Source organism: Zalophus californianus, chromosome 15, assembly GCF_009762305.2.
Source record: "Zalophus californianus isolate mZalCal1 chromosome 15, mZalCal1.pri.v2, whole genome shotgun sequence".
Taxonomy (NCBI): Eukaryota; Metazoa; Chordata; class Mammalia; order Carnivora; family Otariidae; genus Zalophus; species Zalophus californianus.
Window position 1 is genome coordinate 13,970,478 of NC_045609.1, and position 12,050 is coordinate 13,982,527.

Genomic DNA, 12,050 nt, shown 5'->3' on the forward strand with positions numbered 1-12,050 from the left:
GCCTAGTTTCCTCTATACTTTTTCTGGACATCTTCCTGTAAATTGATTTTCAGGGAGTCTGTAGTGTCTGTCTTTTTTACAGAGCCCCTTCACTACTATTGCTGAGAATAGGGGTCAGCACACTTTTTCTGTGAAGGTCCAGAAAAAGTCCATTTTTTTAAGGCTTTGCACATCCCATGGTCTCTGTTACAATTACTTAAAAGCTGCCATAGACAGTTTATAAATAAAGTGGCTATGTGCCACTAAAACTTTATTTACAAAAGAGCTGTGAGTGGTTTTGCCGACACCTGGCCTAGAACAAGGTATCTTAATTCAAGATGTACAGCCTTAAGGGAATGAAAAGACTTCTGTGGTTTTCATAAGACAGGGGGTCATTTTCATGGCTTTGAAAGTAAGCTTCACTTTTCAACTTAAGTAATAAGTAATTTCTTATAGAATGTTTTTGTTTTCGCTTTTAGACTCTGACCATCTTGTCTCTTGATCATAAGGAACATAGACTTAGAAAATAATCTTTCACTTTATATAATAACATATTGATTGCTTGTAGTCAATATCTTTTCTAAAGTCGAATTTTTTTTAAAAACTTTCTTTTGATTTAACTAGTAGTAGTCTACTTTAAATGGTATGTTAGCTTGCTTTTACAGTGATTTCATTTTATTAAAAATTTTTAAATGAGTAATTTTTTTAAACTGCCCTGACGCCCTCCCCCTACTTCCCCCCTTGTAGGAGAAGGTGTCACTTTCAGATGTTTCAGCTTTTCTCATGTCTCTGAGACAAGAGGAGTCCTTAGGACGAGGAACCTCATTGTGGACAGAGGTGAGATGGAAAATAATTTAATGATAAAGTCTTTGAAAAGTTATAAAAAATTGTTTTCTAATTGAACTCAATAGTCACTTATGTAAGATATAGTGATGGCTTTGTTATCTACCAACAGAAGTTTTTAAATACTGTATATTTGCTTTGAGTGAACCTAAGTAATGCTACTAAGAATCTTATGGGGAGACTGGAGAATGAGATAGAGACAGACTTAGAAGAGAAGGTAGTGCTTGTGGGCAGGTTTCGATTCTGGATGAGGTGGATCAGGAGTAAGGATGACGTTAGACTCAAAAACAGTGACACAGACCTTCTTTTTCTGTTTTTTTCTGTTAATGGCACTTCCATCTACCTAGTTGCCTGAGTCTGACATTTTGGTAATTCCTGATTCTTCCTGACTTTATGCATCAAACCCATCATGAAATCCTAAACGCCTTTCCCCCTCTGCAGCCATTGTTCTCGTGGAGCCCCTGCACCAGTGCTTTTCCCCGCGGTGGTCCTGCAGGCTCACGGGGCTGCTCTTCTGCATGGGGTCATCGGGGGTCTGCTTCCTCCTCTCTGGAACTCAGTTCACGCTCCTCCTCTTAGCTCTTACCCATCATATGGCTGGTTGAATTCTGATCTGTGTCCACTACAGGTTATGGTTTTTGAGGACAGGGAGCTTTTTTAAAAAAGAATTCTATTTCTCCAGTACCTAAGAGATCACGGAGGGCAGGGATTGATTATTTCTTTTAGAAGGCAAGTCCATCTGTGTACGCACAGAGGGAAATGAGAAATCGGCTTGAACTGTGTTAAAATAATTCAGGTGTGAAATCATAAGGGCATAGAGTAAGGTAATGGAGGAAATGAAGAAAAAGAAAATTGGGGTCTTTAAAAATTAGAATTTGATTTTATTTTCTTGATCATAATGCATCTAATTAGGTGGAATCTGAAAAATACAGAACCGTATAAAGAAAATAAAAGTCACCTATAATGTCTACGATCAAATTAAATCCAGAATTTTTGGCTTAATTATTAATTTTTTCAGTACACATATTCTTAGTCTTGCTTTCTCACTGTATAGGCTTATATTTAAAGTGATATATTAACGTGCATGATTTTCTAAACAAAGTAACCATTATACTGTTCCAAATTTTATTTTTCATCTTCACATACATTTGAGCATTTTAACATGTTGTTAAATCACCACTATGTAATATTTAAAAATATTTTAGAATTTATTCAATCAGTTCCTTTTGTTGGACTTTTGTCTGAGATCTTATTTCATTTGGAAATATGTGTTGCTAAAAGATAAAGACTTTCAAAGGGCCTAAATAGGCTCTTGTACCTAAAAAATGTTAGTGATCATTTCTTGATTTCAGATATTTGGTGTTTAAATTGCTCCAGATGTCCAATAAATGTGTTTGTTCTTTGCATTTTGTTCAAGTGTTCAAATGAGGTCTATTCATTGCATTGATATGTGTGGTTTGTAAATTGTGGTTAATCCATCTGGAATTTATTTCGGTGTATGGTATGAGCTGTGAGGTTTCATTGAGAAAATGCATGTGAAGATGTTTCAGGCTATGCTTGGTCCACACTGAGCGTAAGCACACTCTACCATTATGGTCTTTTCCCCTTTGACCAGCCAGATGTTTTATTGTTTGTTAGCAAGCAGCCCCCCTAGATTTCCTAATTTGTTCTCCTGATTTTCTCCGTTCTCGAATTCAGTAACTTGTCTTCATAGTTTTCCTTCTTTTTAACTTTCTTTTGGTAGGTTTGCTTCTCTCTTTATGTCTTCATTCTTTGAAAACTGTTGGACACCTTGTACACAGCAGGCTCTGAGCTGAGTTTCAGGAATACATGGTCAGCAAGATAAACATGGCCACTGTCTTCAGGAAGCTTACGTCTGGTGGTTCATAGCTGAACCCAAGGTGGTTCATAGCTGAACCCAAACTTTAATTCTTTTGGTTTAAAAACAGAAGCAAGTACGTACACACACACACACACACACACACACACACACACACACACACACACACACCACACACACACACACACACACACACACACACACACACACACACACGTCCCTTAGTGGTCAGCAAGATAAACATGGCCACTGTCTTCAGGAAGCTTACGTCTGGTGGTTCATAGCTGAACCCAAGGTGGTTCATAGCTGAACCCAAACTTTAATTCTTTTGGTTTAAAAACAGAAGCAAGTACGTACACACACACACACACACACACACACACACACACACACACACACACACACACACACACACACACGTCCCTTAGTGTAGACTTGGCTGTAGTGTCTAACTTGCAGTGTAGTAGTGTTCTCATTATCGTGTTAATCTCTATTATGTTGAATCATATAAGATCATTGATATTTAGTCAGTTTTAAACTGAGGAAATGGCAATTTCATGTAGCTCAAGCTAAGTAAGCTTTTAAATTAATAGACTTTATTTTTCAGAGCAGTTTTAGGTTCGCAGAAGAGTTGAACAGAAAGTACAGAGAGTTCCCATACACCTCACCCCCCATCCCTCTTTTATTAACATCTTGCACTAATGGGGCACACCAGTTAGCTTTCACTGCCCTAAAAATCCCCCCTGCTCCACCGATTCATCCCTCTCTTCTCTCGTGCCACCGTCCCCCACCCCCAAACCCTTGACAACCACTGATGTTTTCTCTGTGTCCATGGTTTTGTCTTTTCCAGAATGTCATATAGTTGGAATCCTATACTATGAAGCGTTTTTTGATTAACTTCTTTCACTAAGAAATAGGCATTTAGGGTTCTTCCATGGCTTTTCATGGCTTGATAGCTCATGTCTTTTTATCCCTGAGTAACATCCTGTTGTTGGATGTACCACTGTTTGTTTATTTATGTCCTGAAGGACATCTTCGTTGTTTTTAAATTCTGGCAATTATGGATAAAGCTGCTATAAACATTCACATACGAGTTCTTGTATGGACATAACTTTTTAACTCATTTGAATAAATACCAAGGGGCACGGTTGCTGGATTATATGTTAAGAAAATGTTCAGTTTTTTAAGGAGCTACCAAATAGTCTTCCAAAGTGGTAGTACCGTTTTGCATTCCCACCAGCAGTGAAGGAGAGTCCCTGTTGCCCCACGTCCTTGTCAGCATTTGGTGTTGTCAGTGGTTTGGCTTTTAGCCTCTGTGAGGTGTGTAGTGGTATCTTGTTTTAATTTGCAATTCTCTGGTGACATATGATACTGAGCATCTTTTCATATACTGTTTGCTCTTTGTATATCTTCTTTGGGGAGGTGTTTGTTTAGATCTTTTGCCCATTTTTAAAAATCGGGTTGGTGGTTTTCTTAATGTTAAGTTTTAAGAGTTCTTTGTATGTTTTGAACCAATACTTTACCAGATAATGTGTCTTTTACAAATATTTTCTCCCACTCTGTGGCATCTTCTCCTTGTCTTGGCAGTATGCAAATAAACTTTTGAGATTTGTCTTTTAATGGGAAATCAAGGGAACCTGTCTCCCAGAGACTGCTAGGTAGATGCCATTTTAAGCCATAATTCTGACATGAAAACTCTTTGGAGAGGCAATATTCAGAATCTTGTGACAGATTTGATAGAAGAAACAAATATGAATTTGAGTTTATCAGTTTTGTTATAATAGGATGGTGCTTGTGGGAAATGCATGATTTGTAAAACCTCATACATCTTATAGCAATAGTTAAGAAACTTAGTCTGGCCAGTTTGAGAGAAATATAAAGAAAAAGTATATCCTGTCGAAAGATCAGTATCCTGGCTGACCTTACTGTTAGATTTTATGATGATCCAACTTGATAAAGACCTACACAGAGCAACTTCTTTAGTGTTATGGAACTGCTCATTTATTGCCACTGATGGGATGTCAGTTAATCTTGACTGATTCATTTGTTCATCAAGTTTGTCTTTGGTCAAGCGATGTATTATTGTCTCCTTATATGTAATTTTGGTTAACCCTAATGCAAGGAATACTTTTTAAAAAATTCTTACTTTTTAGAAAGACTTATTTCATAATTATTTACTTCGTATTTAAATTCATATGTTGAATTTGCACAGTAAGAGATATGCTATGAAAACAAAACTGAGAACATAATTCAATTTCAAAACAAAATTCACAATTACATGTGACCAAAGATGAATTTTGGAACTCTGAGTTTTGCAAATCTTCTAAAAGTTGCCACAGAGAAGGACTAGTATTTCTCTTTTTATTTAATATATTTTAAAATGCACATATGATAGAAAGTAGACTTGTGAGGAGGGTAGGAACTTTAATTGTAATTAATAGAAAACAAACATATCCCTGTTTCAGTATAGGAAGCAGAAATGAATTTTAATTTAATTTAAGGTTGTAATTTGGTTTACATAATGTGTCAGTTTTCACAGAAATGTTCTTTAGAAAACTTTATTAAAATGTGCGCTATATATTAGGTACTTTAAAAATTCTTGCCTGTAAATGAAGTTTATACATTCATGTGTAGATACACACACACATACGTATATATACGGATACACATTCTTTCTATCTGCACTGTCTGTAGAACTGTAGTTCTACAGTTCTATTACTTTGTTGTGTTCAGATTTTTTTTTAAAGATTTTATTTATTTGAGAGAGAGAGGACATGAGCCGGGGGCAGCGGGGGGCAGAAGGACAAGCACACTCCATGCTGAGCTGGGAGCCCAACCCCAGGCTCGATTCCAGGACCCTGAGACCATGACCTGAGCCGAAGTCTGACGCTTAAGTGACTGAGCCACCCAGGCGCCCCTGTTGCATTCAGATATTTAAATTCACTTTATCGTGGAAGAAAGAAAGAAAATTGACTTAGGGAAATTAGAAACCCTTTGCTCAGTTAGGTTTTTAAAATAAAGTAATAACTATTTTCTTTCCTAGCTCTGTGATTGGTTGCGTGTTAATGAAAGCTGTTTTAGGCGAGCCTCAGCTTCTATCTCCATCGGACTTCCTGAGACATCCTCTTTAAATGCTTACGTGAAGAACCTAGTTCAAGATTATATTAAGTCACCTGCTTGGGAAAGTAAGTAAGTCTGAAATCATTTATATGGATTGATATCACCAAATTCTTTTCAAAGAACTTTTAAGTAGTTTCTTCAGTCCAAATAGAAGCTTAACCAAACGTGTGCCAATTTACTGATATCAAACTTGTATTTTCAGCCAAATAATGTGAATAAAGGGAATGTAAAAATATGTTTCCTAACTTGTACTTTATCTGGTCTAGGACTTGAGATTTTAAACTACTTTTGTATGTTTTAAGAAACTAGTAAGTTGCCAGAGTAGGAATTGGACAGAAACAAATTTATTCTACAATCGTTGAATCCTCATGGGCTAGATACCGCAGATGTGTTTTTAAAGCCTCTGTAAGTGGAAGTATTTGTAGATAAATCTGTGCATCTTCTGTGTGTTTGTTTTCAAAACATTACATGTAGTATGAACTGATTGTGTAATGTAGTTTTAGAGAAAAATTATGTTTGAAAGGATGGTTTTGTTAGTTTTTTGTTTTTACCAGATAACTTAGTCAAGATCCATTTTCCAGATTCTTTAGGGAAATGTGTAAGACTGCATTGAGGGAAGAACTATTAGAAGATTCATTAATTAGGATTCTTTTTACATTGCTAATGCTTCTTCATTAAAGTCCTTAGTTGATAATTTGGGTAAATTGCATCTTTGAATTTAACATGTCTGAAATTTCCTGGCTTTGTCTCAGACCAAGTCATTTTCATGTACTGATTTCTCTAATCTGATCATGGAGTAGGTTTTAAATGATCAGATAATTATCCTTCCGAAATACATGACTTTATCTGTTTTTCCTTCTTAGAACATTTCTCTTTCATGTTTTCATTCTCCCTCTGTCTAGTAAATTCTCTGTGTTGTTACTTGGAGGATTCTTTTGTTAGGCCTATAAAAGTAAAGAAAGTTTCATCCCTACTAGAGTAAACATACATTAAAGTCCCTAAAATGTCTTCAGAACTTGTTTTATAATTCAAAGTAAAAAACAGCATCAGATCTGAGTAAATATTTCAGAATCAGATGAAACAAGATTTTTAGAATCTTTCTTTAATATTTCTAGGACTTAAATATACTGTTTAATATAATAGGCTATTTTAAGTTTTTTAAAAACTTAAAACTTGATTTCAAGTGCAAAGGGGAGGCGTTTGTGTGTATTTTAATATTTTTGTTTGACTTTTAATGCGCTTGGCTGAGTGCCTTTATAAAGTTTAATTAGCAATTACTGGGGTAGTTTTCAGAGCAAGTTAATAAATTCCAAAACAAACAAAATTTAGCTTGAGTTTCTGAGTATAAAATACATGCAGTATTCAATTTTGTTTTTATATAAGGACTTATTGGCCAAAATACTATTTTCAGTCAGGTTCTACATCTAAAGTAGCTTTTTCTTTGAATTTTGGCATAGTTAGTACAGATAGATTTTGCACTGTTGATTCAGCAGGCATATATCAAGTGTGTTTTAAGAGCTGGGCATTGGAGTCAGAGATAAAAGCTGTATCCCCTGCTCTCAGAGCATTATCTAGCAAGGTAGTTGATAGGTAAGCAGATAATCCCAGCACAGTGCCTTGAAAGACATAGTCAGCACCAGGCTGGGGAACCTGTGAATGCAGTACCTACTTGGAACGGTAGACCGGTAGTGGGAGGTTACCAGATGGGTGACATCTGACCAGTGGGCAGAAATGAAGGTGAAAAGTAGAAAGGAGTATCCCACAAGGCTTGGATGAACTTGCATCCAGGGAGCTGAAAGTAGGTAGGCGTCTGTCTGTGTATTTATGTATCTGTCTGTCTGTGGCATGGAGCCCAAGAAGGAATGGTAGGAGGTAAGGGTGGATATGGGCCCACTAAGTCCCCTGGTCTCTTCCCTGGCTGTCTGTGTCACCTCAGCTTTGGCACTCCCTCCCATTCACGTGCCCTGCTGCATAGGCATCCATCCATCCCCTGGAATGTGGCACGCTCTGTCCTCCAGAGGGCCTTCGGCATGCTCTGCCTTCCTTGGGGAAGCCTTGCCTCCCTTCACCTACTTTACTCTTTCCCAGCCTTCATGCTCAGCCTGGTTGTCCTTCCTTGGGGGATTTTCTCTTATTCCCCAGACAGGTGAGGGCACGGTACCATTTTATACCACTCACTACTGCTCTCATTGTAACAGTGAGCTATGCCCAGGAGTGTTCTTCTGCATTTCATCTCCATTTCATCTCCTTGCTTATAATTTGGTATTGATAAAGCATAATCATCTGGCTGTTTTCTTCTTGAAACATCATCTTTGAAGGATTTTGTTAATGCTTTGCAAACCTCAACTCTTGTTATTTAAGCGGGAGAAGACTGCCTTATGCCTGACTGGTTTGAAGCCAAGCTTGTTGCAATGATGGTCTTGCTGGCCGTAGATGTGGAAGGAATGAAGGCTCAGTACAGGTAAGTGTTTCCCAACTTGCAAAGAAATCTTAAAAAAAAAAAAAAAAAAAAGGCTACTCAGATTTATGGTGCCTATTCACACTTTTCCGTGATTGAGTCAGGTGTAAAGGTATGGAATTGATCACAGTGTGTATGCTAGAGAAATGTTTAAAATTAACAATAAATTGATAGGAATAGGGGCTTGTTAGTCTTTTTAGGTAAGTTCAACTGTTAGAGAAGGTCAGAAAAACTATATATAGTAATCACTGGTTTTATAAGAGAATATTAGAAGAATAGGTTGTAAGATTCTAGCATAAGATTAGGTAAAGAAATTTACAGGGTTTGACCCCTTTGTAAAATGTGTAATTTTTTTTAAGTGTTATAAAGATAAAACTCATATTTTGAGAATATGCACAAATTAGTTCTCACCAGATTATAAGTATTGCAAAAAGCGGTTCCATTTGCTAGTGTATTTGCATGATACGCAGTTAATTTGATTTAACATCGAATCTCTTTTGTAGACAAAGTTTTAGTATGAAGGTTGGTTATGATGGTTTTTTATAAACCCTTAATTCTTTGTATTTTTTTTTAATGTCTCGTTTCTGTGACTAGTTATGTTTTGGTTTGGTTTTTTTTTTTTTGAATTATTGTAGCAGGGTCTAAGCATTTTAATTTACAAATAAAGTGGGTATAGGATCTCTTTCCTACTTGTGCCTAGAGTCGAGTGCGGTATGTTCTTCCCTGTGCTTTTCTTTGCAAGCACACAGAGAATTTACTGAGAAAACATAGACTGAGAGGTCAGCGAGGAGGCCAGAGGGGAAGACCAGTCCCAGGAGGTGCATAGGTGTCTGGATCATCCATGAGACTAATTCTACCTCATTGAATCCAGTAGCTAACCAGTTCCACAAGTTATAGATGGAAAATAATATCTTCATGCTTTTGAAATGCTTGATTTGGGCATGTCTTTTAATATCTAGTGAAAAGCGGAGAACACAGAATGTATTAAGGATATTCTTAGATCCTCTTCTGGAATCCCTTATGAAGTTTGGTACAAATGCCTACATGCCCTTGCTGGAAACTGACAGATGCCTCCAGGTCCTGTTGAAGTTATTGCACACTTGCATGTTGAAAGGTTCCAGTGCCCAAGATGGTGAGGATACATAGTTTCTGTTGGTGTCTTGCTTGGTATATGGTTTGTGGTTAGAATGAGAGGAAATTCCTGACCTTTTAAATAAAAGGATCACCTCATGCATTCAGCAGATATGGACCAAGTATCCCCTGGTGGTGCTGGGGATGCCGTAGCGAAGGCGCAGACCGTCTGCCCTCATGGAGCTGACGTCATAGCATTTACATTTGCTGGTTACTGTTGTTTTGAAATGTGATTTTATTTGCTTTTGTTTTTTGTTTTTTTAAATTTTTGCTCACTCTTTAATTTCCAGACATGAAAATGATCCCTGTTTCATATATGTTTAAGCAAGATGCATTTCTAATGGCCACTCTGCTAGATGTTGCAGAGATTAAAGCACAAGAATGGTAGTAATTTCATAATTACTTGTTTTCAGATACGTTCATCTCTGAGCACCTTTTAAATAGAATATACTTCATACAGAAAGTATAGTGGTAGTAGAAGCATTGAGCTTTTTGTTCTCTCCTTAAACAAAGATGCATGGAAGACAGCCGGTGAAGACCACGGACACTAGAGACACTATTTAACGAAGAGCCTTGATTCCCAGTCCTTCCCACCAGTTTCACTTGGATTTTTAGAAATCTGCTACTTGAGAATCCTAGGGAATCATAGGATAACATTGATGGGATTAGATTTTAATATATGCTTAGGAAATTTTAAAGCTAGTTTCTAGATTGTGATATTTTTAATAATGGCAGTGAAACCAAATGCTGTACACATAACAGTAACTTTTTATAAGGTTTTCGTCTCCTTAAGGGCATAAATTTGGGTTCATTTGACATGTTTTGACTTTTTAATAGGGTTAGTGCTTTCAAGAGCAGGATTGGGTCACGGGTACCCTTCGGAAAATTGTGATATTTGACACACACACACACACAGACACACACACACACACACGAGTGTGTGATGGTTTTATATATGTTATGATGCCAAATAATCAAACACCTGTGAACTTATTACCCAACCTAAGAATGAATGTACCTGTTACTCCTCAATCCCCCCTTTTGCTTCCTTATTTTGACTTTTGTCTTTATCACTTCCATGCACTTTAAAAGTGGTTTTACTTCATCTATAGATATTCCTCAACACCATGGTGTCTTGATTTCCTGCTTCTGAGCTCTGTAGAAATGTTACTTTACTGTGGGAAATCTTCTGTAACTTTTTTCACATCACGTGTTTGTAAGATTCATGCACGTCCTTTCTTAGACTTCATTATTTTCCCTGTTGTATAATCTTCCTTTGTATGAAGACAGCACAGTTCATGCGTTTTCCCAGTGCTGGACTTTGGATTGTAATTGATTACCGTGATGTAGCGTGCTACCATGAACACTTGTCTTCTGGACTCGTGTGTGCGTCTCTCCAGCATGTGTATTGGTTCTTAGGGCCTGTGCGTATTCAGCTTTATAAGATAATGAAACTTGTTTTTCCAGTTTTCCGTTCCAGAATGTGTACACATTTTATGTTCTTAGCAGCAGCAGAACGTAAGAGTTCCTATAGCACCTCATGCAGATCTTTTTTATATCACCAAGAGCCAAGGAAATACCTGTTTAATTATATTAGCCTTTGGCGTCCATACGGTAAACCGTATCCAGCTTCATTACCTGTAAACAGATCTTAATCCTGAAAGATTCCTTTTATGAGAGAAGAGGAAAATAGAAAATACTTATTTCCATTTTATAAACAAGAAGGCCGTCTGGGAGTTAATTACCACTACCAGGGGGCAATGAAGAAGTAATGGTAAAGTCAGAAATACCCAGGAATGCTTACTGTGAGCAGGTGGGATTGAGGTTTGGCAGTATCCTGCTGTTTGGAGCAACTTTGCCTTGTTGTGTTTAAAATTTTTTTATTTTAATTTTCAGTATTTTATTAATGGAAGATCCTTAAATATCTAGAAAAATGGAGATGTCATAAATCCCCATGTACCCACAACCGCTTCAACATCTGTCATTCCTACGTCTTTCTGAGCGCGTACAACTCCTGTCATTGCCATTTGTCCTACTTTTTTTCCTTCCTGTTCTTTTTTTTTTTTATCCTGCTAGCGCTTGGAACGGCACGTGGGGAGAAAAGCCCGGGAGGACGGGGCTCGGTGTGCCGTGTCTGGCGAGATGCCTTTTCCCCTTCTCTTCCCCTTAACCTGCAGTGGTTACTGTGCTGATCCTCAGGGTTTGAAGTTATTTAAATCTTAATGGGGGGGGCGACTGTGGAAAGTCTTTGAGCTGGTGTTGGGGAACTCATTCAGCAGATATGTACTGATGATCTGTATGCCAAGCACTGTTGTGAGCGCTAGGGTGTCAGTGTGAAAAAAGAGCGAAAATCCCTGCCCTTGTCGAGATCGCTTGTATTGCGCGGGTCTGGCCTGTGGCGGGCAGAGGGGTAATAAGCAGCAGCCATATACAATATACGGTAGTTGGGTAGGTGTTGGGGGAAAATAAGGTAGGGAAGGGAGGACGGGGCGTGCTGGGGTAGAGGTGGAGGGTTACAGGTATAGTTGGTTGGTCGAGGAGGCCCTGGCTGTGAAGGGAACAGTCGGTTAAGCAAAGACTTTAACTCTTGAGGGATGGAGCCCTGCACGCACGTAGGGGAGGCGAGTGAGGAGGAGCCCGCGGGAGAGCTCGCTGTCTGGGGAACAGTTAGGAGGCATC

The 12,050-nt window shown here is 38.0% G+C and overlaps 1 protein-coding gene across 4 annotated transcripts in view; it reads left to right on the plus strand.

Moving 5' to 3' along the window:
• Positions 1 to 12,050, plus strand: part of TARBP1 (TAR (HIV-1) RNA binding protein 1) — an 81,252-nt gene that overhangs the window by 16,918 nt on the left and 52,284 nt on the right. For all 4 annotated transcript variants that reach the window (XR_003520087.2, XR_003520089.2, XM_027595187.2 and 1 more), the window contains exons 9-12: positions 727 to 816; positions 5,706 to 5,847; positions 8,144 to 8,243; positions 9,200 to 9,372. Coding sequence is in view for 2 of the 4 variants with exons in the window: in XM_027595187.2 (XP_027450988.2) it covers positions 727 to 816; positions 5,706 to 5,847; positions 8,144 to 8,243; positions 9,200 to 9,372 (505 nt within the window). In the remaining 2 variants the exon portion in view is untranslated. The remainder of the gene's footprint in view (positions 1 to 726; positions 817 to 5,705; positions 5,848 to 8,143; positions 8,244 to 9,199; positions 9,373 to 12,050) is intronic.